The 21,757-nt window shown below is 50.1% G+C and overlaps 1 protein-coding gene across 1 annotated transcript in view; it reads right to left on the bottom strand.

The window, feature by feature from the left end:
• LOC129658832 (protein cordon-bleu-like) overlaps positions 1-21,757 on the bottom strand; it is a 32,733-nt gene that overhangs the window by 3,617 nt on the left and 7,359 nt on the right. Inside the window, exons 2-5 of the mRNA XM_055589642.1 lie at positions 14,271-14,368; positions 11,232-13,066; positions 10,116-10,235; positions 9,193-9,453 (exon numbers count right to left, since the gene is read on the bottom strand). Coding sequence (XP_055445617.1) covers positions 9,193-9,453; positions 10,116-10,235; positions 11,232-13,066; positions 14,271-14,368 — 2,314 coding nt within the window. The remainder of the gene's footprint in view (positions 1-9,192; positions 9,454-10,115; positions 10,236-11,231; positions 13,067-14,270; positions 14,369-21,757) is intronic.

Here is a 21,757-nt window from a genome sequence, read left to right as displayed (position 1 = left end):
GTGGCGCTGGGTCCTTGGGAGGGATTTTTAAAATGCATATTTACTATTATTGTTTTAACAAATTAGTTGATATATGATATGTTAAAATGCAAGCATTTAAAGTGTAAACTTTGATACATTTTGATATATATGTGTATAAACATCACCAAAGTTAAGATGATGGATTGGGGTTATTTTTTAAAATTCACTTTTATTTTTTTAATTTAAGTTGAAGTATAGTTAATTTATAATATCATATTAGTTTCCGATGTATAAAATAGTGATTCAGTATTTTCATAGATTATACTCCATTTAAAGTTATCATGAGATATCAGCTGTATTCTCTCTGTGCGGTATAACAGGCCCTTACAGTTTGTTGTATACACAGTAGTTCTAGCTCTTAACCTCCTTCCTGTGTCTTGCCCCTCCGCCTCCTTCTCCCCACTGGCAGCCCCTAGTTTGTTCTCTGTATCTGTGACTTTGTTTCTGTTTCGTTATGTGTACTTGTTTTATTTTTCAGATTTCACATCCAAGTGGTAACACAGAGTATTTCTTTCTCTGCTGACTTATTTCACTACAAGGCTTCCCTCATAGCTCAGTTGGTAAACAATCTCCCTGCAATGCAGGTAACCCTGGTTTGATTTCTGGGTCTGGAAGTTCCACTGGAGAAGGGATAGGCTACCCGCTCCAGTATTCTTCGGCTTCCCTTGTGGCTCAGCTGGTAAAGAATCTGCCCGCAATGTGGGAGACCTGGTTTTGATCCCTGGGTAGGGAAGATTCACTTGAGAAGGGAAAGGCTACCCACCCCATACTTCACTAGGCATAATATACTCTAAGTCCATCCATGCTGTTGCTAATAAGTTTCACTCTTTGCTTTCACTCTTTCAGCTCAGTGGTATTCTGTTGTATATATACCACATTTCTCTTTGTTCATCATCTGTTGATGGACACTTAGGCTGCTCCCATATTTTGGCCGTTGAAACCAATGCTACTATGACATTGCTGCTGTTGTTCCGTTGCTAAGTTGCGTCTGACTCTTTGACCCCAAGGACTGCAGCACTCCAGGCTTCCCTGTCCTTCTCTCTCTCCCAGAGTTTGCTCAGATTCATGTCCACTGAGTCAGTGATGCTATCTAAGCATTTTGTCCTCTGCTGCCCTCTTCTCCTCCTGCCTTCAATCTCTCCCAGCATCAGGGTCTTTTTCAACGAGTTGGCTCTTCGCATCAGGTGGCCAAAGTATTGGAGTTTCAGCACGAGGGTGCACAAATCTTTTCAAATTAACGTTTTCATTTCCTTCAGGTCTATGTCCAGGAGTAGAACTGCTGCAGCATATGGTAGTTCCACTTTTAGCTTTTAGAGGACTCTCCGTAACGTGTTCTATAGGGGCTGCATCCGTTTACAACCCCACCAACAGTGTGCAAGTCCTCAACCCCCTTGCAATCCCGCCTCTCCCCAATCCCTATACAACCACTGATACTCTATCTCTACACAGTAGTTTGCGTTTCCTAGAATTTTATATACACGGAACAATCTATTATGTACTTTATTTCTTGTCTGGCTTCTTTTGCTCAGCATAGTTGTTTTGTGATTTATCTCTGGGTTGTTGCTTGTACATTCTTTTTACTACGGGGAAGTGATTCACTGCAGGGATACACTGGTTTTGCATCTGGGTTGGGCACGTCTCAGGGAGGGGTGCCCTCTCCTTCTCTGGTAAGTGGGGTGATGGTGTCTGCATTACAGGACACCTCCCCCTCCCCCCATGAGGCTTGTGCTGCGCCTCACGGCACCGTCAGCAACCCCGCTGCCACTTCACTGAGCATCTCAGCACTAAGCACGAGGAGACATCCCAGACACCGTGGCCACCCACAGCCTGGCCCCACTGGGAGAAGCACCTTTCAGAAGGCAGTTCCAAGTTGCGAAGATGAATCTCCCAGGACACAAAAGGGTAGGTGGGAACATGGCCCAGTGAGGGGAGTTACGGGGCAGGTGAGTAAAGCAGGGGGGACTGCACATCCTCTGCGCTCCTGGCAGTGACCCTGCTTTAGACCAGCCTGGCAACCCCAGTGATGCCAGTGTAGGAGCCCGGGGCTGGGAGCATTTGAATCTCTGGCTGGTTGAAGACCTGGAAGGAGCTCTCATCACCACCAACAGCAACCTGATGGCCAAATCCAGATTTCCACAGTTCTCAGTGAACTAAAAAAAATATTTGGGAAGGAAAAGTCCTAAACTTCAGTGTCAAAGAGGAAATTGCAGGTCAGCACTAAAAAGCTTTGGCTTGGACAATTCAGTGAGACAGATCTTGGCAATAGAATTGGCCACAGGTAGCAAAATGATGCTGATGGCCATTAGGGTCAACCCAAGCGTAAGCCACCTTGCTAAGGAAGGGAGTAGTCTGCTGCTCAGTGTCGGCTCACATGATCAGGGGACCTGCCCTAGGACGGGTGTGACCCAATTCAGGAGGGCCCTCCCTCCCCTCCCTGGCAAGGGGACAAGGGCATGCTGCAGAGAGAAAAGCTCCAGAAGGTTCCCTGGTGTCCCTAAGGTTTCATGCTTCCTAAAAGAGTCCTTCTTAGTTTGGTTGGACAAGAAGAAAAACAATGAAGGACAAAGCTTGCAGTTTGAGGCCAAGCCAGAAAGCTGTAAAAATATCCAAGCATCATTTTGCTTCCATGCCTGCCAAGGAAAATGATGTTTATATGGGAAAAGGCAAAATGATCTGTGGTGACAGAGCTGAAGCTCAGAGTGAGGGAAGGGAGAAGTTGCTAGGAAGCAGCAGGGTTCTCTGCCCTGACTGCCATCTTCCCGCCTGGACAGGTCAGCTCCTGGGCACTCGTGGGTGCCTGAGGGAGTCAGGCAAGCAGCTGTGCAGAAGGGGAGCAGGAGCCCTGGCGGAAGCCTGGAGGTGCCCAGAACTCATCTTATTTTCCAGAGAAGAAGGTGGTTTCTTCTAGCTTGATGTGGATTCTTGGCAAGTTTCTAATGATTATGCAGTCAATGAGCTCTGAGTACAGGGACCCTGAGTTGCACTCTGCCACTGGTCTGGAGAGTCAGGTGATATGGTGGCAGGAGATGCCCGCTCCCTCTCCATTCTCCCAAAAGATAGTTACTGAGCAACGACTCTGTGTTGGGGGCTGTGCAAAGCCCTGGGACCCGCTGGAGCTCACAGTGTGGCAGGAGAGCAGGCACCATGCAGATGTTACACAGATCGTTACTGAGATTAGACCGTGATGTGATTGTGCGGGTAAATGAGGTAATGCTCTGACGGGCCCCTCCTCCAGCCAGGAGGCAGCGGAAGACTTCCTGGGGGCTTGAGGTTAATTCAGGAACATGCAGGATGACTGGGAGTTAGTTGGCAAAACTAGGAGGTGAAACCTTTTCCTTTCAGGAAGAGGGAACAGCATCCTCGGGGGTCCCTCAGCAGGTAGCCTGTGATGACAGACACCCCTGGGTTCTGCCTGTAGGAAAAAGAGGTCACCTGAAAGGTCTGCGACAGGCAGGATGGTCACCAGGCAGCAAAGGCAGAGCTGGCCTGTCTGTACCTCTGAACTATTCCAACCCAACCAGAACACATCCAAGGTCTACAGTGCGCTTGCTGAGCGCAGTGTGGGACGGGGTGTGGGCGGCTGACGGTTCTCTCGTGCTGGCTCCCGGTCACAGAACTTGGGTTCTCTCCCCACAAGCGAAGGGGCTCTGGCTTAGGAGAACAGACGTTTGCTGCTGCTGCTGCTTTGCTGTGCTGGCTCCGGCCCCCGGGGCGCTGACGTCATGTCAGCTGTCTAATCACTTCTCACGGGGTCTGCTGCCAAGACCAAGCGCCAGGACACATGTGTGGTCTGACTCAGTTAATTCCTGCGGTGGGAAACACACACCTGGGAGGGCCCAGCCAGGGCGGGGATGTCATGGGACCTAGTAAGGCATTCCCAGAGGCTGGCCACCCGGGCTGGACTGCCCTGGGGTCTGGGCCAGCAGCGGTGCTGACCTGGTTAAGCATGGGGACAAGGCCGCAGGACACCTGTGCCCCGCCTTCCCATCTGTGGGCTGGAAGCTGCAGCGTTCCCGCCCAGGAATGTAACGGAGGAGGTGCTCACTCTTGGCCCTCCATGGAGGACTGCTGGGACACCAAAGGAAAGGCCTTGGGGCTTTCACCAGGTCCCTCACTTTAGGAGATGTCCCTAAGGCTAAGGCCAAGGACAAACCCCCTCTTTCTCTACTCCTGGTTGATAACCCCCAAGGGCACAGACAATGCTTCATTCATGTCTCTATCGTGAGCAGCTACTGCGATCCTGGACTCTGGTGGGTTCTCAGGAAATGCTTGTGGATGAATAGCTGGATGTGTGAATGTTTTAAATATAAACACGGATTAAAAGGGCACTTGCTGTCCATCCCAGAACCTCTGAAAGGATGCATTCAAAGCAGACCGACAAAGACTGTCCGACCGGATGGGCAAGTTTCACCATGAATATGAATTCAGGATGGAGTGGAAGGCAGAAGTGTACTGGGGGGTGGGCAGGGGGCGCAGTCCAGGGTCTGAGCCTTGCACTCAAGATAGGAGAGCCATGTCTCCTGCAGATGGGACAGCAGACTGAGCAAAGCCAAGGATGCTGTCACCTGGGGCTGGAGGAAAAACAAAGCAGGCATGGCTCTGACAATCACAGACACAGAGGCAGACGTGTTCACTACATACCGTGGAGGGAGGCAAATGGACTTCCAATCACCCTGAAAAATGGCCAACTCACTTCTAAGGGAATGATTCCTCCTACATCAAAGCTACCCTCTTGCCTTTTAGCATAAGCAGCATCATTGCCAGCGCAAAACGTGTTCCAGGAGGGTGAGTCACTGTGCCTGTGTTTAGCAGTAAGAGTCTGGTCCCCGAGAACCCTCCCAGCAGGGTCAGCTGCCCTGCTTGTACTGGAGGAGGTGGCCTCAGGCACTGCAGCCCCTCACACTACCCAGCAGAGTAGGGAGCACCCTCAGTCCAGGATGCTGTCCTTGCTACATGCATCCTGAAGCGTGACTGAACACCCAGGACAAAGGAGCATCTGCTCATACTGAGAACCCACAGACAGCACAGTGCACATGGCATGAGTCCCGGAGCCTGGCACTTTGCATCTTTTCCTCAAGGTTATGCAACTTTAAAAGCCCGAAGGTGAAAGAAGCTGAAGAGGCAAAGCTCAAATGGCTTGAGAAGCAAGTGTCAGGACATGCACGAAAGTGCATCTGATGAGAAGTCACAAAGACCTCCACGGCCTGTGCCTGCAGAGGAGCGCTGCCTCGCCAGGCTCCTCGGAAGGCCCAGCTGGCCCCGGTCAGCTGAACGGCATGCGTGTCCCCTGGTGTCACAGGTCTGCTGCGCCACACCAATGGTCGGGGAGAGCTGCTTGAAAAGGAGGTCAGGTGTGTGCCTCTGGGAGGACATCCACTGGTTCCAGGTGAGGCCAGACTGTCTTAGCTGCCCTGTGCATCCCTGATGGAGGCTGAGCCGAGGCTGCAGGGTGGATGGACAGTCCTGACTTCCTAAGTCACATGTCCTTCAGGGCTTACAGGAACGGGAGATGCAGACTGCCAGTGAGAGGTCTGGGTCACTGTGTAGAGCAGTGACCTACAGAGTCCCGTCACTCAGCTATGCGGCCTCCAGGTAAGGTGTGCGGCACTGGGCAGACAAATGGTCAGGGTCTCCCAGGTCATCTTCACCCTCTCATCTGGGGCCTGGCTGTCAGTCTAGGGGCATCTCTTAAATGCTCTGGGCATCAAAATCTCAGATGCACCAGACTCACTGCCTCAACCCTTCCAGGATGGAGAAGGCAGGTCCCAACACTTAGATTAATCCAAGAAACAAATAAAATGCGGGCTTCTGACTGCCATCTCAAGCAGCTGCTAGGAAGCTGAGACGGTGATGAGCAGTGGCCAGGCCTGGGCCTCCCGTGACTCTTTCTGCCAGCCCCCCAGGCTGTGCTGCTTGCTGTGTGGACACACACCCTCCCTGCATCCCTACCTGCCACCCAGCAGGCCCACCTGGTCCCAGCCCTTTCTCCCACTGCCCTTGCATTTCCCCCCACTTTCTTTCCCATAGCACAAATAGCCTCCTCTGCTTTTTCAGACAATTCCCAAACTCGATTTTTTCCCCTTCCTTTCTGGAAGGCCCCTGTGCATGCTCTATGACAGAGAAAGCCTGAGGTTCAAGGTGGCATGGGTGGCAAGATTTCTCTCAGTGCCCCTATTCCTTAGGACTCCTGCCAGATGTGGGGAGAGGAACAGCTATCTGAAACCATCCAAAATCAGTCAATGAGAATATGAGTATAGGAGAAATAAGTACAGCCTTCATATTCAGCAGTATTCAAACTGTATCAAAGCTCAAATGACACAGATAATGATCTCAAACCTCAATGGAAAGTGATTTGGTAAAATTGCAGATTTGTAGGCTCAAACCTCTGAAAAATCTACAACCACAGGATGCAGATGTCTTGTGGATTTCACTTTGAAAACAATGTTTTCAAAAACTCTAAATTGTTCCCAGGGACCAGCTGAACCATCAGGGTTGAGAAGTGGCTGTGTTGCGTTGGATTCTCTGGGAACCACTGGCACTTTCTTTCTTTGAACTATAGTTGATTAACAATATTATGTTAGCTTCAGGTGTAAGGCAAAGTGACTCAGGTATATATATATATATATAGATAGATAGATAGATATAGATATAAATATAAATGCGTGCATTCTCAGTCACTTCAGTCATTTCCAACTCTTTTGTGACCCTATGGACTGTAGCCCACCAGGCTCCTCTGTCCATGGGATTCTCCAGGCAAGAATACTGAAGTGTGTAGCCATTTCCTCCTAAAGGGCATCTTCCTGACCCAGGGATCACACCCACATCTCTTGCATTGTGGGTGGATTCTTTACTGCTGAGTCACCAAGGCCTCCCACCATGGCTACTTTTTCAGATTATTTTTGACTATATGCTACGACAAGATAGTTAATATAGTTCCCTGTGCTATACAATAAGTCCTTGTTGATTACCTATTTTATATACAGTAGTACTCTTGCCTGGAAAATCCCATAGACGGAGGAGCCTGGTAGGCTGCAGCCAATGGGGTCGCTAGGAGTTGGACATGACTGAGCGACTTCACTTTCATGCTTCACTTTTATGCACTGGAGAAGGAAATGGCAACCCACTCCAGTGTCCTTGCCTGGAGAATCCCAGGGATGGGGGAGCCTGGTGGGCTGTCGTCTATGGGGTCGCACAGAGTCGGACACGACTGAAGCGACTTAGCAGCAGCAGCAGCAGTGTGCATATGTCAGTCTCAAACTCCCATCCTGTACTTTTCCCTTTGTAACCATAAGTTTGTTTTCTATGTCTGTGTATCTGTTTATGTTTTGTAAATAAGTTCGTGTCCTTTTTTTTTTTTTAGATTTTGCATATGTGATATCCATACAATATTTGTCTTTCTCTATCTGAATTACTTAGTATGATAAGTGAAGGTCCATTCATGCTGTGCAATTGGCATTATTTCACTCTTTTTCGTAGCTGAGTAGTATTCCAGTGTGTATATGCACCACATCTTCGCTATCCACTCATCTGTTGATGGGCACTTAAGTTGCTTCCGTGTCTTGGTAATTGTAAATAGTGCTGCTGTGAACATTTGGGTGCATATAGCTTTCTGAACTAGAATTTTTGTCTTTTCCAGATATATACTCAGGAGTGGGAATGCTGAATCATATGGTATTTCTATTTTTTTGAAAAAAACTTTAAAAAATATTTTTAAAGGGAACTCTATTCTCTTTTCCACAGTGGCTACACTAATTTACATTCCCACCAACAGTGTAAGAGGGTTCCTTTTTCTCCACACCCTCTCCAGCATTTGTTTTTTGTAGACTTTTTGACGTTGGCCATTCTGACCCATGACTGGCCCTTACTTTCAATTTGATGTTGAGACACGGATAGAAGAGAGAGGTTGTCTCAGGTTTGAATTACAGAGCTGTCTTCATCAGCGTCTGCAAGGTCTAACTGTTAGACGCTTACTTAGCCATTCACCCTGATGTCTTCACTTTCCCTCATTTCATGTAATAAAGCACTAAGCTCATCAAGATATAAATTATGGAGAAATGGCAACAAGTAAAAACAAACTGAAAGCCCTCAACAATTTTAACTGCCCCCACCAACTCCCCCCACCCCCGGCATCCAGAGGACAGTCTGGCATCCAAGGCCAAGAGGTTAAGTGCAGTTTCTTCTCCCAGCATCCTGAGGCAGGGCTGAGCTTTCGATACATGGAGTGCCCTTAGCATTCTCCCTACCTGATGTCTTGGGTCCCTGTTAGGGCCACAGAGCACAGCTGGGGACACCTCTCCAGGACCAGGGACACACTCTGGGGCCTACCCGAGAGTTGTGCCTCTGGCCCCAGGGAGGCTCCCAGTCAATGTGCTAAGGCCACTCCGGCCCGGCTGCCACAGCATCCCCGGCCTCAGTGAGGACCGCCTTCTGCTGTGCTGCCTGTGGGAGCCTCCCCTGCCCTCCTTGCTGCCCTAGGCTCCTGGCGGGAAATTTTTCCGCAGCGTCTGCCCCCCTCCATGGAAGTGGCTCACCCATCTCGCGGGCCAGCTGCTGTCCTTCATTCTGAGGGCCTTCTGTGCCCACCAGGTCCAGCCCTATGTGACCAAGGCCGCATTACTCAGGTTTTCTGAGCCTCATTCACTTTTTATGTAAAATGAGAATAATCATAGTACTGACCTCTTCAGGGACACGTGAGGACTTAAGCTTAGGATTTGGAAATGATCTCTCTTAAAGTAATACCTGTCACCACCTCCCTATGATTAGCCTAACTTCCCACCCGCTAGAAATGGGCAGGGAAAGAATATCAGTCCATCCACAGAATCATTTTGGAGTTAAAGCAGATCTCAAAGCCTACCTAATCAAAGTCCTTAAAATTTGGGAACCCTACATTGGACCCCACAAAATCCACTGCTTTGAGGGACCAGGTAGGCGATATGTTCAGACCAAACAGAAAACAGGGTAGAGCAGAAACTGCAGAAAAACCAGAAACGCGTGCCCCGCCCAAGGGACTGCAGAAACAATAATTCTCCAAACGAATGCTGTCGCCTGGACCCCGACCAGGGCCCCGCAGGATGCATCCCAGATGGATGGAGGGGGAGCGGAGGGGGGGTTGGGGTGACCTGGGCCTCCTGCAGCCCGCGGGAGCGCGCACGCGCCGTCTCACACCCTCACCTTTCTCAGCCTCGCGGCTCCGGTGCCAGAGCGGATGGCGTCCATCAAGGCCTGTCTGGCGTCCACCGGGCTGCCGAGGGGTCCCGTGCTGGACCTCGACGCCGACCAGGATGAGGTGGGCGCCTGGGCAACTGGAGTGGGTGGGGGCAGGGGCGGCTGGGACTGGACCCCAAGGTCTTCTACCCGCGAGGGGTCTGGCCCGTGTGCAGACAGCGCGGCATTGCGGAGGCTCTGGAGCTCCTCAGAGGCGGAGGACGTGACCTAGCAACGAGACGGTGAAATGACAGGGTCCCAAACGTCCTTTCCAAGAGGCAGTGCTTTTCAGACCCTGAAAAAACCCAGGGGCCGTGTCTGCTCCCCATCCTGGGGCTCTCCGTCAGGTCAGTGACTGCTGGCAGGGAGCAGGGCTGCCCTCCTGAGACCCCTGCCTTCCTACCTCACCTGGGCCTGCCTGGACAGACCCTGAGGCTGCATGCACACAGCAACAGCCAATCGATGGGAAGGACCCCTCCTCCAAACACGGAGAGGAAGGTGCCCACCCGGTTTTTCCTCGGATTCTGGCTGCAGAAGGTGCATGACCCTCTGTCTCCGAGCTCAAGTCCGGGTAGTCCTGCGACTGTGTCAGACCAGCCCCAGCAGGTAGCAGCTCCATCCTGGAGCTGAGTGGCCACTGCCTCTGCTGCTGGGTGACCCAGCCCCGCAGCCCGCTCGGTGTCCTGGGAGTGTGGGGAGGTGCAGGCACAAGTGTACAGGAAACGCTCCTGCCTTCGGGAGAGGCTGGCCCTCAGGGCCTCTCCTGCGGCCGGGCTGGCCACTCCAGTGATGACTTAGCATCGCTTAGGGAATCCGAGGGTCGCTCTGGCTTGTGCAGTTTTCCGGGGGTCACTGTAGTGGGTGGGTATGTGTCTGGGGCCCCCTCTCACCTTCCTCAGGCTGCAGGTCCCGCTGTGGCTGCGTATGGCCGCCAGGAGGGCTGAGCGCTCGCTGTCCGCCTCAGTGTAGGACGGTTTCTTTGGCCCTCCCTTTGAGCTGGGTTCTGGAATCTAGAATATTTATTAATGATGTCAACTTCTGTCACTTGGGTGACGGGGAAATGATGACTATAAGGCAGTACACAAGAAAGTGTATAGTTATCAGGTCAGGCCTGCAGGGTCAGTTTTATCACCTCTGTCTGTTAGAAGGTAGAATTATCAAGGTGCAGTTCTGGATTGACCTCACACTATATAAAAATTAAGGGGCTTCCCTGGTGGCTCAGCTAGAATCTGCCTGGCAATGTAGGAGATGCAGGTTTGATCCCTGAGTGGGGAAGATCCCCTGGAGAAGGGAATAACCACTCCAGTATTCTTGCCTGGGAAATCCCATGGACAGAGGAGCCTGGTGGGCTAGAGTCCATGGGGTCACAAAGAGTCAGACATGACTGAGCGACTAAACAACAGCAACCAAATACAGAAATCAAAAGCTATGTATTTGGGGAGGCACAGGGTGATCACCCTCCCCAAATGTCATCTCCCTCTTTCCTCAGGGGCAAAATGAAGGAAACAGTTTCTAACCATCAGTGTCAGGGTAGCTGTTAAATAACATTTGCAAGGTGATAAATTCCTACATGAGGGGCAGGTGTCATAAAATTTTCCCCAAGGCTTCAGCCCACCACTGCTGAAAATGCAGGGTGATAGGGGGCAGGGCCTCAGCCTGACTCTGCATCTCCCCCTCCAGGCTCGAGGACCAGTTATGGCTGACCCCTCCCCAAGCCGGCACCCCACCCCACCCCTCCACTCCCCCATGCCCACACAAGGATGTATTGCGGACACCTTTCCCCAGGGCAGCCAAGAGCCTTAAAGGCAGCGTGGGCAAACCAAAGCCATCAGTTTTGTCTCCTTGGTGGTTCTATTGAAATAACTCCATAGGCAGGGAGACGGAAATCCAGGTAAAATTAAGCCGTGCAGTCACCCGCATCCCTAGCCTGGTCCCCCTCCTCTGATGTCACCTAAGATCTGTGTCTGAGTGGGTGTGGGGGAGAGGCCGTCCCTGAGGAACTTCACCTTGCGGAGCCTGTCCTTGCCTCCCGCCGAGTGGATGGCCTCCATCAGGGCGCTGTGCAGGGATGTGTCTTTCGGAGCCGGCCTCTGGACCACAGGCCTGAACTTCTTCTTTGGCCCGAAGATGCTGGCTGGCAGTGTACCACCAGCTTCAAGTACACCTGTGCTTAACAAACTGGGCTTTTCCTCCCGTTGTGGGGGCTCCTGTCCAGCCTGGCCGTTTGTGTCTGACACTCTTGGAGAGCAAGGAGGCTCGCTGTGGATGGGGACCCACCGGGAGCCATTCACCAAGGTGCTGCCTGAAGTCTGATCATCTCCTGAGTGAAGGCGTGAGGGACTCAGGCTGTCAGACTTGCACTTGGGGTCGGATGCCGAGTCGGTCCTATGCGTCCTTATGTTTTGCTCTCCACTGAGACCACTGCTCTGTCCCACAGAAGCCTGGTCCCGTTGTGCAGCTGTGACTAGTGAGCCACGGGAGTTTCTGTGGATGCCAGACGGGTAGTCTTGAGCAGACAGCTTCCCGTAAGGGCTGCTGACTTGCCATCCAGGATGGGGCCCTGCCGTCGATTGCTCCCCCTCACGACGAACGCCCGCGCCCGGCTTTGGGCTGGGGGTGGCACTGTCCTTCACCACAGGAGGTGCTACCGCTGGCTCTGGTGCTGTGCCTTCACACGTCCTCTGGGTGTTATCCTGTCTCCTCCCCGCATCACTGTGGACTTTCGGGGTCCCTATCCGCTTGGCAATGGCAGAGGCCATGTACTGACTGGATGTTCTCCTCTGAGGTTTGAGAAACGGGACTTCCGCCGTGTTAGCTGCTGGCACTTGGAGGGGCCGAGTGGCTGCTGGGGGTGGCCAGCTTCTCCCCTCCCCCACAGCTCTCCCATCTTCCGAGTGGGGGGACTGGGGCCCGGGCAGTGTTCCCTGGGGGTCTGGGGAGGTGGGCTCACCTCTCAGTCTGCTTTCCTGAGGTTGCAGATTCGTGGGGGTGGTGGGGGTGGGGGTCCTCTTGGGCCCCTCCATGGGCTGGCCAGAGCGCTTCCCTACAGAATTGGATCTCCAGAATTCTTTGACTTTTCCAATGGGTGGGGTTTCTGCCTCCAGAGTGGGTGATGAGGGGACTACAGTCCTGCCGGCATGCACGTGGGGGCTCACCAGGTTCCCCAGCTCGTCGATCTTAATGGCACCCACGGAGAGAGATGCCCCCCGGTCATAGCATTTCATCTCTGACTTCGGAGGGACAATTTTATAAGTTGTGAGGCCATATTTAAGGCCATAACTCCCCACTGGGTGCTGGCCTCGTTGATGCCATGGCGGTAGTGTTGAGATATCACCTTTACCATCGCTTGCCTTTTCCTTCCCCAGCTGCGGGATCACCCTCCCAGGGGCTGGGGTCCCCCCGCTGTGAGCAGAAACAGGCGCCCTGCCTTCCTCCTTCCCATTCCAGTGGTGAGTGTGAAGCGCTGAAGCAGAACTCGCCGTGGGCTCCATCTTCCTGGGATCCACCTCCTTCCAGGTGTTGGTCAAGGCTGACCTGACCTCTCTCTCAGGCTCCCGGGAAGGAGCTGGTGAGTTGGGCCCTGCTGCCCGCCTCTCGCTGCGCTGCTGGGGGCACTCGGCCTGGTGTGGTGGTGGCTGAGCCTTACTGTCAGCCGTGCTCCCCACGTCGAAGGAGCCGGCGTTGTTGTTTCTATTGGAACACACGCCTGAGTCCACGGGGTCATCCAGAACCTCCCCTATGAACGTCACCGGGATTGCCTCACTGTCACCATGGGGGGTGGACATGCCGTGTACGGAGTTGGCGAGGGGGCCTGCGTCAGCTTCGTAGCTTTCTTCCATTTCTGCAAAGAAGCACAACTCAGGTCACAGGCAGAGCCCACTGGGATGATTCTGATACCCCTTAACCAGTGAAATCCCACCTTGATTTTCATCTCCTGAGGGTCCTTTGGTGTAAGTTATTTAGTGTCATTTGGGTTGTTGTCTACACATGCCCAGAGCCAGTCTCAGTGCATAGGAGCCAATCAAGGATGTGTCTGCAGATTTATGATGCCTTGGGGGCAGGCACTGAGGTACCACATTTTGCCAGTATCTTTACTTACAAATTGATGTTGAAGTCCAAGCCCTCAGTAAACACCACCTCAGAGCAGGATGGGAAGGTGGATTTGGGATTTTTACTTTCCTCTTGATTTGGTTCACAAGGAGCATCACAGAATCTATGGGTCAAGTTGCTCTTGTTCTGCTTCCTAAGAGGCAGGTGACAATGCCTTGAGCCCCCAATAATTAGCCCTAAAGGACATAGTGGGCCTGCAGGCAGGGTCTGAGGGACAGACCAAGGTTGAGAAAGGTTTCTTAGCTCTGTCAACCCCATTTGAGAACAGAAAATGAAAAAGTGAGTCAGACAAAAGGCTGGGTCAGCTCTGGAATCTGCCTCCTCCTTTTTTTTTCGGTTGTCAGGCAAGGCCTATATCTACTTTCTAGTCTGTGTGCCTTTGTTTGAAAGATTTCCAGTTTGTATCTGAGCTGGTTTGTATCTGCTCAGACCTTACACTATTCTGCCTGATACGTGCACAGAAGTGCAGTCCCCGGGACGCCCCCAGGAACAGGGGTCCCTGGGGAGATGCTGTGTGCTGTGTTCTCATTGAAAGTCAGACCACATGTTAGCAGGTCATGGGCTGGGAGGTTTAATCCAGAGGCCTGTTTGCCAGAGTGGCACCCAGTGTTTCCCTAAGTCATCTGAGGGCTGAGAACTTCTTCTTTGGTTCATGTGTGCAGACTTTTAATGTGCAGAATCAGTATTACTCAGAGCAGGCTGTAAGCGCCTGCTCGGACATTTCCTCGGCACTGTTTGGCCGCCCAGTGCGTGGCCCCTCCTGGAGCTGAGCTCCCTGTGTGCTTGGCCCCCAGCCTGGGGCTTCCTCTCTCAGAGCCACATCTCCTCTGCACACACTTTCTGCACGTGGTCACCACGGTGCAGTCAGCAACCCTGACAGCCCTCAGGGAGCCTGGCCCCGGCGGAGACATCCAGGCAGGAGGGGCGGTGCTTACCTTCCAGGTCTTCGTCCAGTTCTGCAAGGGTTTTCTGAAACTGTCCAGTCATGAATATTTCCTCATCTTCGTGTGAGGCTGGGGCAGCTTTTCCGTTTCTAGGGAAAACCAAGAAGAAAAGGGAGCATTCATTTAGCTCATTATTTATGTAACTGACTCTTTTCTGGAAATACCTGAGGCAGATACAACTTAACGTCAGGCCATTGCATAGGCACTGCTGTCCTTGGAACGCCTGAGACACGGATGCGGTGTGTGTCTGTGTGTGTGGTGTGTATATGCTGTGTGTATGGATATGCGTGCGTGTGTGGTACACAGCAACGGCCACTCCAACAGTGAACTTCAGGGCAGCAGTGACCACCCCTCCAGCTGTGCCCCCTCCCCACGCCCACACAGCAGTGACTGGAGTGGGGGAGGGTGGGCAGGGAAGCAACCCCTGCACCCCGTGAGCCTTCCCATGTGGGTTCTTTTGCCCAGATAGTCCCATGGGAAGCCTCACAAGCAGTTAGAAGGCAGGCAAGGTCATGATCGCCACTTTCCAGAGAAGTGACCATGTGCTGAGAGGCTAAGAGTGCAGCTGTCCCTGCTCACAGGGGCTCCTGACCCTGGGAGGGCTGCCACGGCTGTGTCCACAGGTGCCTCGCAGCCCTGCGACCCGGGTGTCCAGGGAGATGTCCCTACCTGCTGAGGAGAGCTGGGCTTTGCTTCTCTCCAGCCCTGGACAGTAGCATCTATGAGACAACAGCTGCCAAAGCAATTTGAGAGCAGCCCTTGGAGAGGCTCTGGTCTCTTTTGTCTCATGGTGCCAAGAACAGAGACATGTACAGGGTGATTGTCCCTCTTCTGCAAAAGCGGAAGGTCTTTCCCGCTGATCGTTAGACTCAAGGGCCAGTTTCCATTGTTACTAATCAGGCCGGGATAATGATGCATGAAATGTGCTTTGTACCGTCCTCACTTACATAGCAGAGCTTGTGTTCTGGTAAATGAGTCTTTCTTACTTGGTGACTGTGTCCCTTTGGGAGCCAGGAAGTGGCTTCCAGATCCAACTCAGCTAATGTCCTCTGACACGGCAGACAAAGGGCGCTGGCTGAGATGCGTGCGGCTATGGACCAATTAATGACGACCACAGAGGCACAAGACTTGCCTTTCCTGTTGCTTTGCCATAAGACTTAATTGGATGCATTTACTAAACTTGTATCTTTCTCTTCCACAGAATTTGATGGTTTAGATAAATTTAAGTTATATATTCAATCAAGTATATGGCAGAAAAGAATTGTAGGGGCTCTGTAAAGTAGTATTTGAAATGGAAAATAGTGTTTTTCAAAGGTTGGCTCCCAGTCTAGAATGGTTAAAGCCTAGTCAGACAAAATTATATCTACACTTTTCCTTCAGAGTATTTGCCTTCCCTTCAAAGTATGCAAAATCACATTGTTCTATGGGAATAGAATGATATCAATAAGAATTAAAAACTATGGCACATGGAATTACACTGAATATTTTATAATAATCTATAAGGGAAAAGAATCTGAAAAAGAATGTATATGTACATACATACATACATGTATGTATGCATGAGGGCTTTCCTGGTGGTTCAGATGGTAAAGAATCTGCCCACGTTGCAGGAGACCCAGGTTCAATCATTCAATCCCTGGGTCAGGAAGATCCCTTGGAGACAGGAATAGCAACTCACTACAGTATTCTTGCCTGGAGAATCCCATGGACAGAAGAGCCTGGCAGGCTACAGTCCATGGGCTTGCAAAGAGTCAGACATGACTGAGTGACTACATTCTATACATGTATACAGTCATATGCATATTATACATAGATAAGTAAATATATATGTGTATTTACTTAACTGTACATCTGCATCTAATACATCATGATAGAGATCAAACTAGTCAATCCTATAGGAAATCAACCCTGAATATTCACTGGAAGGACTGATGCTGAAGCTGAAGCTCCAATACTTTGGCCACTTGATAAAGAGCCAACTCATTGGAAAAGACCCTGAGGCAGGGAAAGATTGAGAGCAGGAGGAGAAGGAGGTGACAGAGGAGGAGATGGTTGGATAGAATCTCTGATTCAATGGACATGAGTCTGAGCAAACTCCAGAAGATAGTGAAGGACAGGGAAGCCTGGCATGCTGCAATCCACAGGGTCGCAAAGAGTCAGACAAGACTTAGTGACTAAACAAAATCAGCCATACTTCAATAAAAATAAAATAATGTACTCTTAGAAGAAAATGAATTAAAAAATAATTTAAGAGAAAAGTTCCACTGATGATATTACTTTATAAAAGGTAAACTAGAGAATGAAAATCATCTTGAACTGATGAAAATGCAAGGCATCTGAGACTCTTACACCTGTCGCTCCTGGTTTAAACTGGAAAGCAATGCAAGCAGGTATATCAAGACGCAGAAACGTAGTTTTAACTTTGTAGGACCTTTGGTTCATTAGCCTCTCTTCTGATAATTTGCCTTAATAATCCTGTGGAAGGAAAATATGAACCACCATGTTCATCATATTCATGAGGAGAGGTCTCCAGCTTCTGGCAGCAGGGAGTTCCCTCTACTACTGCATCGATATGTGATTACGATGTGGGGGTGGAAACACAGGTCACAGATGAAGCCCGCATATTATGTGAAGAAATCAAGACATTCAACTCCATCCAGGAGGGTCATGATGATCTAAAAGGAATCTGGGTCTGGAAGACAAGGGTGATGCAGAAATCTAGACACCACTACCAGCCAGTGTGATTTGTTGAAATGGATGGATTACGGCAAATATTTTATCCTTTCTCCTATGAAGTATGCTCATTTTGGTACAAGGCAGCTTGAGTGATGAGGTGATTTTTTTCAAACAAGACAACATTTAAAATGATTCTTTGGTCCTCCTCGTGTCCGACTGTTTGCAAGCCCAGGGGCTGTAGCCCACCAGGCTCCTCTGTCCGTGGGATTCTCCAGGCAAGAATACTGGAGTGGGTTGCCCTTTCCTTCTCCAGGGGATCTTCCCCACCCCGAGATCGAACTCAGGTCTCCTGCAGCTCCTGCTCTGGGCAGGTGGGCTCTTTACCACTAGTGCCACCCGGGGGAAGCCCTCTAATGAGCACTAATTATTTTATGAAAAGCAGTTTACATGTTTGTTGTACCATGCCCAATACACACAGTATGTTGTGTTTATAATTTTATTTTGCTATCAAGAGCCTAGCAATCCCAGTGATGATCCTGAAGCACTGTGTGACAGCCATAAATCCTCAAGAAGGCACTACAGCAGGGCCTGAGCCACCCCTTCACCACGCTCCTCCCACCCACACACTGGCCTGAGCCGCCCCGTCTAACCATCAGTGGCCAAGCCCCAGGCTCAGAACTTCAGATCTGCTCTCTGCCTGCCCATCTCACCTCCCATCCAGGCCCTCCTGTGAAGTCTGGGGTCCCTACATCTAGTCCTCTGTCCTCCACTTAGCTCAGCGGTCTTGCCCATCCCTTTCTTCCATCTGCCTCTTGTACAATCAGAGGTTTTCCCCAGACGCTCAACTCTACACTGTGCTGACACCCCCATCCACCTCTGGCCCACCCTTGCTCCTGACACCCCAGTGTGGACCTGATTCCCTGGGGCATTGCTTGTCCAGCAGGAGAGAGTGGACACCGACAGAAGCCACTGGCCTTGGGAGTGCTCTGGAGGGAGGGAACCCAGGTCCTCCACTGGTGTTTCTCCCAAGACTGCCAAGCAGCTCTGGGGTAGGGCAAGGCGAGGCCTGTGACCACTTCATTTCTGCAGCTGGTGCCGCTCCTGATACAAGGCAGAGGGGGGCCACCACTCTCTGGATTCTGGGCTTCTGTATGAATGGATTTTCTGGCCCAAAGATACCAGTGGTAATGTATCTATTTTGCTTTCAAACATAACAGCTTCAGGGAGGAGAGATTTAGCAGAATGAGCTTTTCGTTCCTCCCCCACCCCATCCACGTCTACTGTTGCTGCTGCTAAGTCACTTCAGTCTTGTCCGACTCTGTGTGACCCCATGGACGGCAGCCCACTAGGCTTCCCCATCCCTGGGATTCTCCAGGCAAGAACACTGGAGTGGGTTGCCATTTCCTTCTCCAGTGCATGAAAGTGAAAAGTGAAAGTGAAGTCGCTCAGTCGTGTCCGACTCTTAGCGACCCCATGGACTGCAGCCTACCAGACTCCTCTGCCCATGGGATTTTCCAGGCAAGAGTACTGGAGTGGGGTGCTATTGCCTTCTCCAATCCACATCTACTAATTGACTATAAACCTTCCTCTCTTCCTGTAAGAACAAGCTAGGAGCACCAGGGCCCTGGGAGCACCAAGGGCAGCTTCTGCGGGCTTAGCAGGAGAGCCCTAGGATGTGTCCCAAAGAGGCACAGTTGGCCAGAAACACCACGGCCTCTTTTTTAGCTGAAAGTCTGCTGCACAGGTGTTTCTCTCCCGGGCATCATTCCTCATGCCCAGCACACACCCCGGTTTCTAATATAGGTTTCTTATTGACATTTTGTTTTGGCTTGAGACCAAGAAAGCGAGGGCAAACAAGCGGTGCAGACGTTCTGATACCAGCTGCGCGTGTTGAATAAACATCGCCAGCAGCCTTTCCTCCCACGGAAGGTGACTCCACAGAGAACACCGCCACGGGGACGGAGGGCGGTGCTGCCGGCTTCCAGCAGAAGCACTCCCAGGAAGCCGAGCAGCCTCGGGGGGGGGGGGGGGGGGGGCGTGGGGCTGGGGGCAGAAGGCCGCTGCCCTTGGTGGGCCGGGGGCCAGTGATGGGCTCGGCACCCTCTCCCGCAGGAGAGCCAACAACACACGTGATATCAGTGCCCAGGCAAACAGGCGCCTTTCATTCTTTCCCTTTTTATATTAGAGAGAAAAAGGAGTGTGTGCAGACCTTCCCCACTCCAGCACATTAAATCATTTTCTTTTTGATGTGGCTAGGAAAGTTTCTGTAAATAATTTATCCAGTCACAGAAAAAAAAAAAAAAAAAAGTCTGAGAGGAAAAAGATGTCCTTTTCAGCTAGCATTTCAATTGCTGATGACAACCAAAACAACCCATGGGAATTCAAAACAATTACTTGATAAACTAAAGGCAAGAAGCCTGGGAAAATATACAGTTGATGACAGTCATATATGCTTAACTTCCGCATTCCATGTACAAATGGCCTTCTGTTTACAAAGCTTCAGAGTTCTAGAACAACAGTGTCCAGTAGAAATGTAATATGAGCTACATGTGTAATTTGAAATCTTCTTGTAATCACATTAAAAAGGTGAAAAATAATAAGCAGGATTACTTTTCATTAAATACTTTTAACATTAATTTTTTAATTAGTATGGTAGCCACTGTATCCACAGCATAGTCCCTTCCCTGCCCCCATCTTAAATGTTTTTAAATGTTCCTTTGTTAGTATAGTTACAAAGTTTTAGCATTCTGAAAGGTATTAAATGCTTCTAAATGCTCTTGCTGGCGCAAAGATCAAAGATCCGTTAGTTACAAACCTGCAGTGTTCTAGAAGGTATACAATATATCTAAATGTTTCTGTGGTCATAGAGTTCTCACAGTTAAGGAAGTTTCAGGGTCTAGAATGTATAAAATGTTTCTAAATGCTCTTATAGTTACAAAGTTCCTATAGTTACAAGTTTTTAGGATCTAGAATATATAGAATGTTTCTAAATGTGGCTAGAGTCACAGAGTTCCTTCCTAGAGTTAGGAAGTTGCAGAGTTCTAGAAAGTATAAAATATCTCTAAACGCTGCTAGGTCAGAGTGCTCCTCTAGTTACAAAGTTCTAGGGCTGCAAAGCCAGGACCAGAGCCAGTTTGTAGTCCCTCCACCCACGACTTGCACAGGCCCAGTTCCATAAATGTCTTGAAACCATCAGCCCTTCAGACACTGGCACAGTTTCTCTCTTCCGCAGCCCTCATGCCCACCACTCACAAAGAGGTGGGGGCTGAGAAGGAGCTTAGGGACTGCTAGGTGGAGGGTGGGCGGTCAGTGGACATTTAAAGGCCACACCCTTCCCCCAGAGAAGCTATAGTTTCTGTCTTTTGAGGCTCTGAACATGATTTCAGTGTGGTCTACTGTTGAAAAACAGAGCCTGATACCCACTTACCCAATCTCTCTCATTTACTCCTTATAGCATTCCTGTGGAACAAATGTTTCCAAACAGACCCCAGGAGTGAGAGTTTCACAATATTGATACACCAAGAGATGAACTGCCTGATTCCAGCAAGACTGCCTTTAGGATATGAGAGTTTAGAAAGAACGCTAGTTCCACTAGTATCCCTATAAGCAGGTAGGAGGTGACAGCCCTCTGTCTCTCTCAACATCTTGTTGTTTAGTCATTCAGTCGTGTCCGACACTTTGTGACCCCATAGACTGTAGCCCCCCAGGCTCCTCTGTCCATGGGATTCTGCAGGCAAGAACGCTGGAGCGGGTTGCCATTGCCCCCTCCATCTCCCCATCTAGCTACACGCAAATGTATGCATGTGTGTGCATGGCTTCTTTTCAGACAAAGATGTTATAAATAGTTAACCCAGGCAGATGGTCAGAGGTAGACACAGTTATAAGGATTCTTCAACAAATCAAGTTTCTGTCCTTCCTCAGGCAGTTTTAAATAAACAACATCAACGACAATAACGATAAAACCAGGCATCAATTTCTGAAGGCTAGCAATATGTCAGGCACCATTCTAAGGGGGTGGTACCACAGATCTCCACTGTGCTGACAAGAAAACTGAAGTGAGAGGTCACGTCCCTGAACTACAACTAGGCATTGCCTCACACAGGCCAGAAGGGCCACCATCAAAAAGGCTACAAACAATAAATGCTGGAGAGCACGTGGAGAAAAGGGAACCCTCCTCCACTGTTGGTGGGGATGTAAATTGGTTGCAGCCACTATGGAGAACAACACGGAGGTTCTTTAAAATAGAAAAACAGAGTTAATATATGACCCAGTAATCCCCCTTCTGGGCATATACCCAGAGAAAATCATAATTCAAGAAGACACATGTACTCCAGTGTTCATTGCAGCACTATTTACAATAGCCACAGTATGGAGGCAACCTAGATGTCCATCAACAGAGGAATGGATAATGAAGATTTGGCATATAGATAGATAGATGGATAGAGATAGACACCTAAGAAAGAATGAAATAATGCCTTTTGCAGCAACATGGATGGACCTAGAGATTATCATATTAAGTAACATAAACTAGACAAAGATAATTATCACATGATATCACTTCTGTGTGGAATCTAAAAAAAAAAAGGGTGATATAAATGAACTCACATACAAAACAGAAAAGACCCACAGACACAGAAAACAAACATGTAGTTACCAAGTGGGGAATGAGGAGGAGGGATAAATTAGGAGCTTGGGATTGACATATACACACCACTATACATAAAATAGATAACCAACAAGAGCCTACTGTATAGCACAGGGAACTACACTTAATGTTTTGTAATAACCTACGAGGGATAAAA

This window comes from Bubalus kerabau, chromosome 8 (assembly GCF_029407905.1).
Source record: "Bubalus kerabau isolate K-KA32 ecotype Philippines breed swamp buffalo chromosome 8, PCC_UOA_SB_1v2, whole genome shotgun sequence".
Lineage (NCBI taxonomy): Eukaryota > Metazoa > Chordata > Mammalia > Artiodactyla > Bovidae > Bubalus > Bubalus kerabau.
This window is presented reverse-complemented; position numbering and strand designations above follow the sequence as displayed.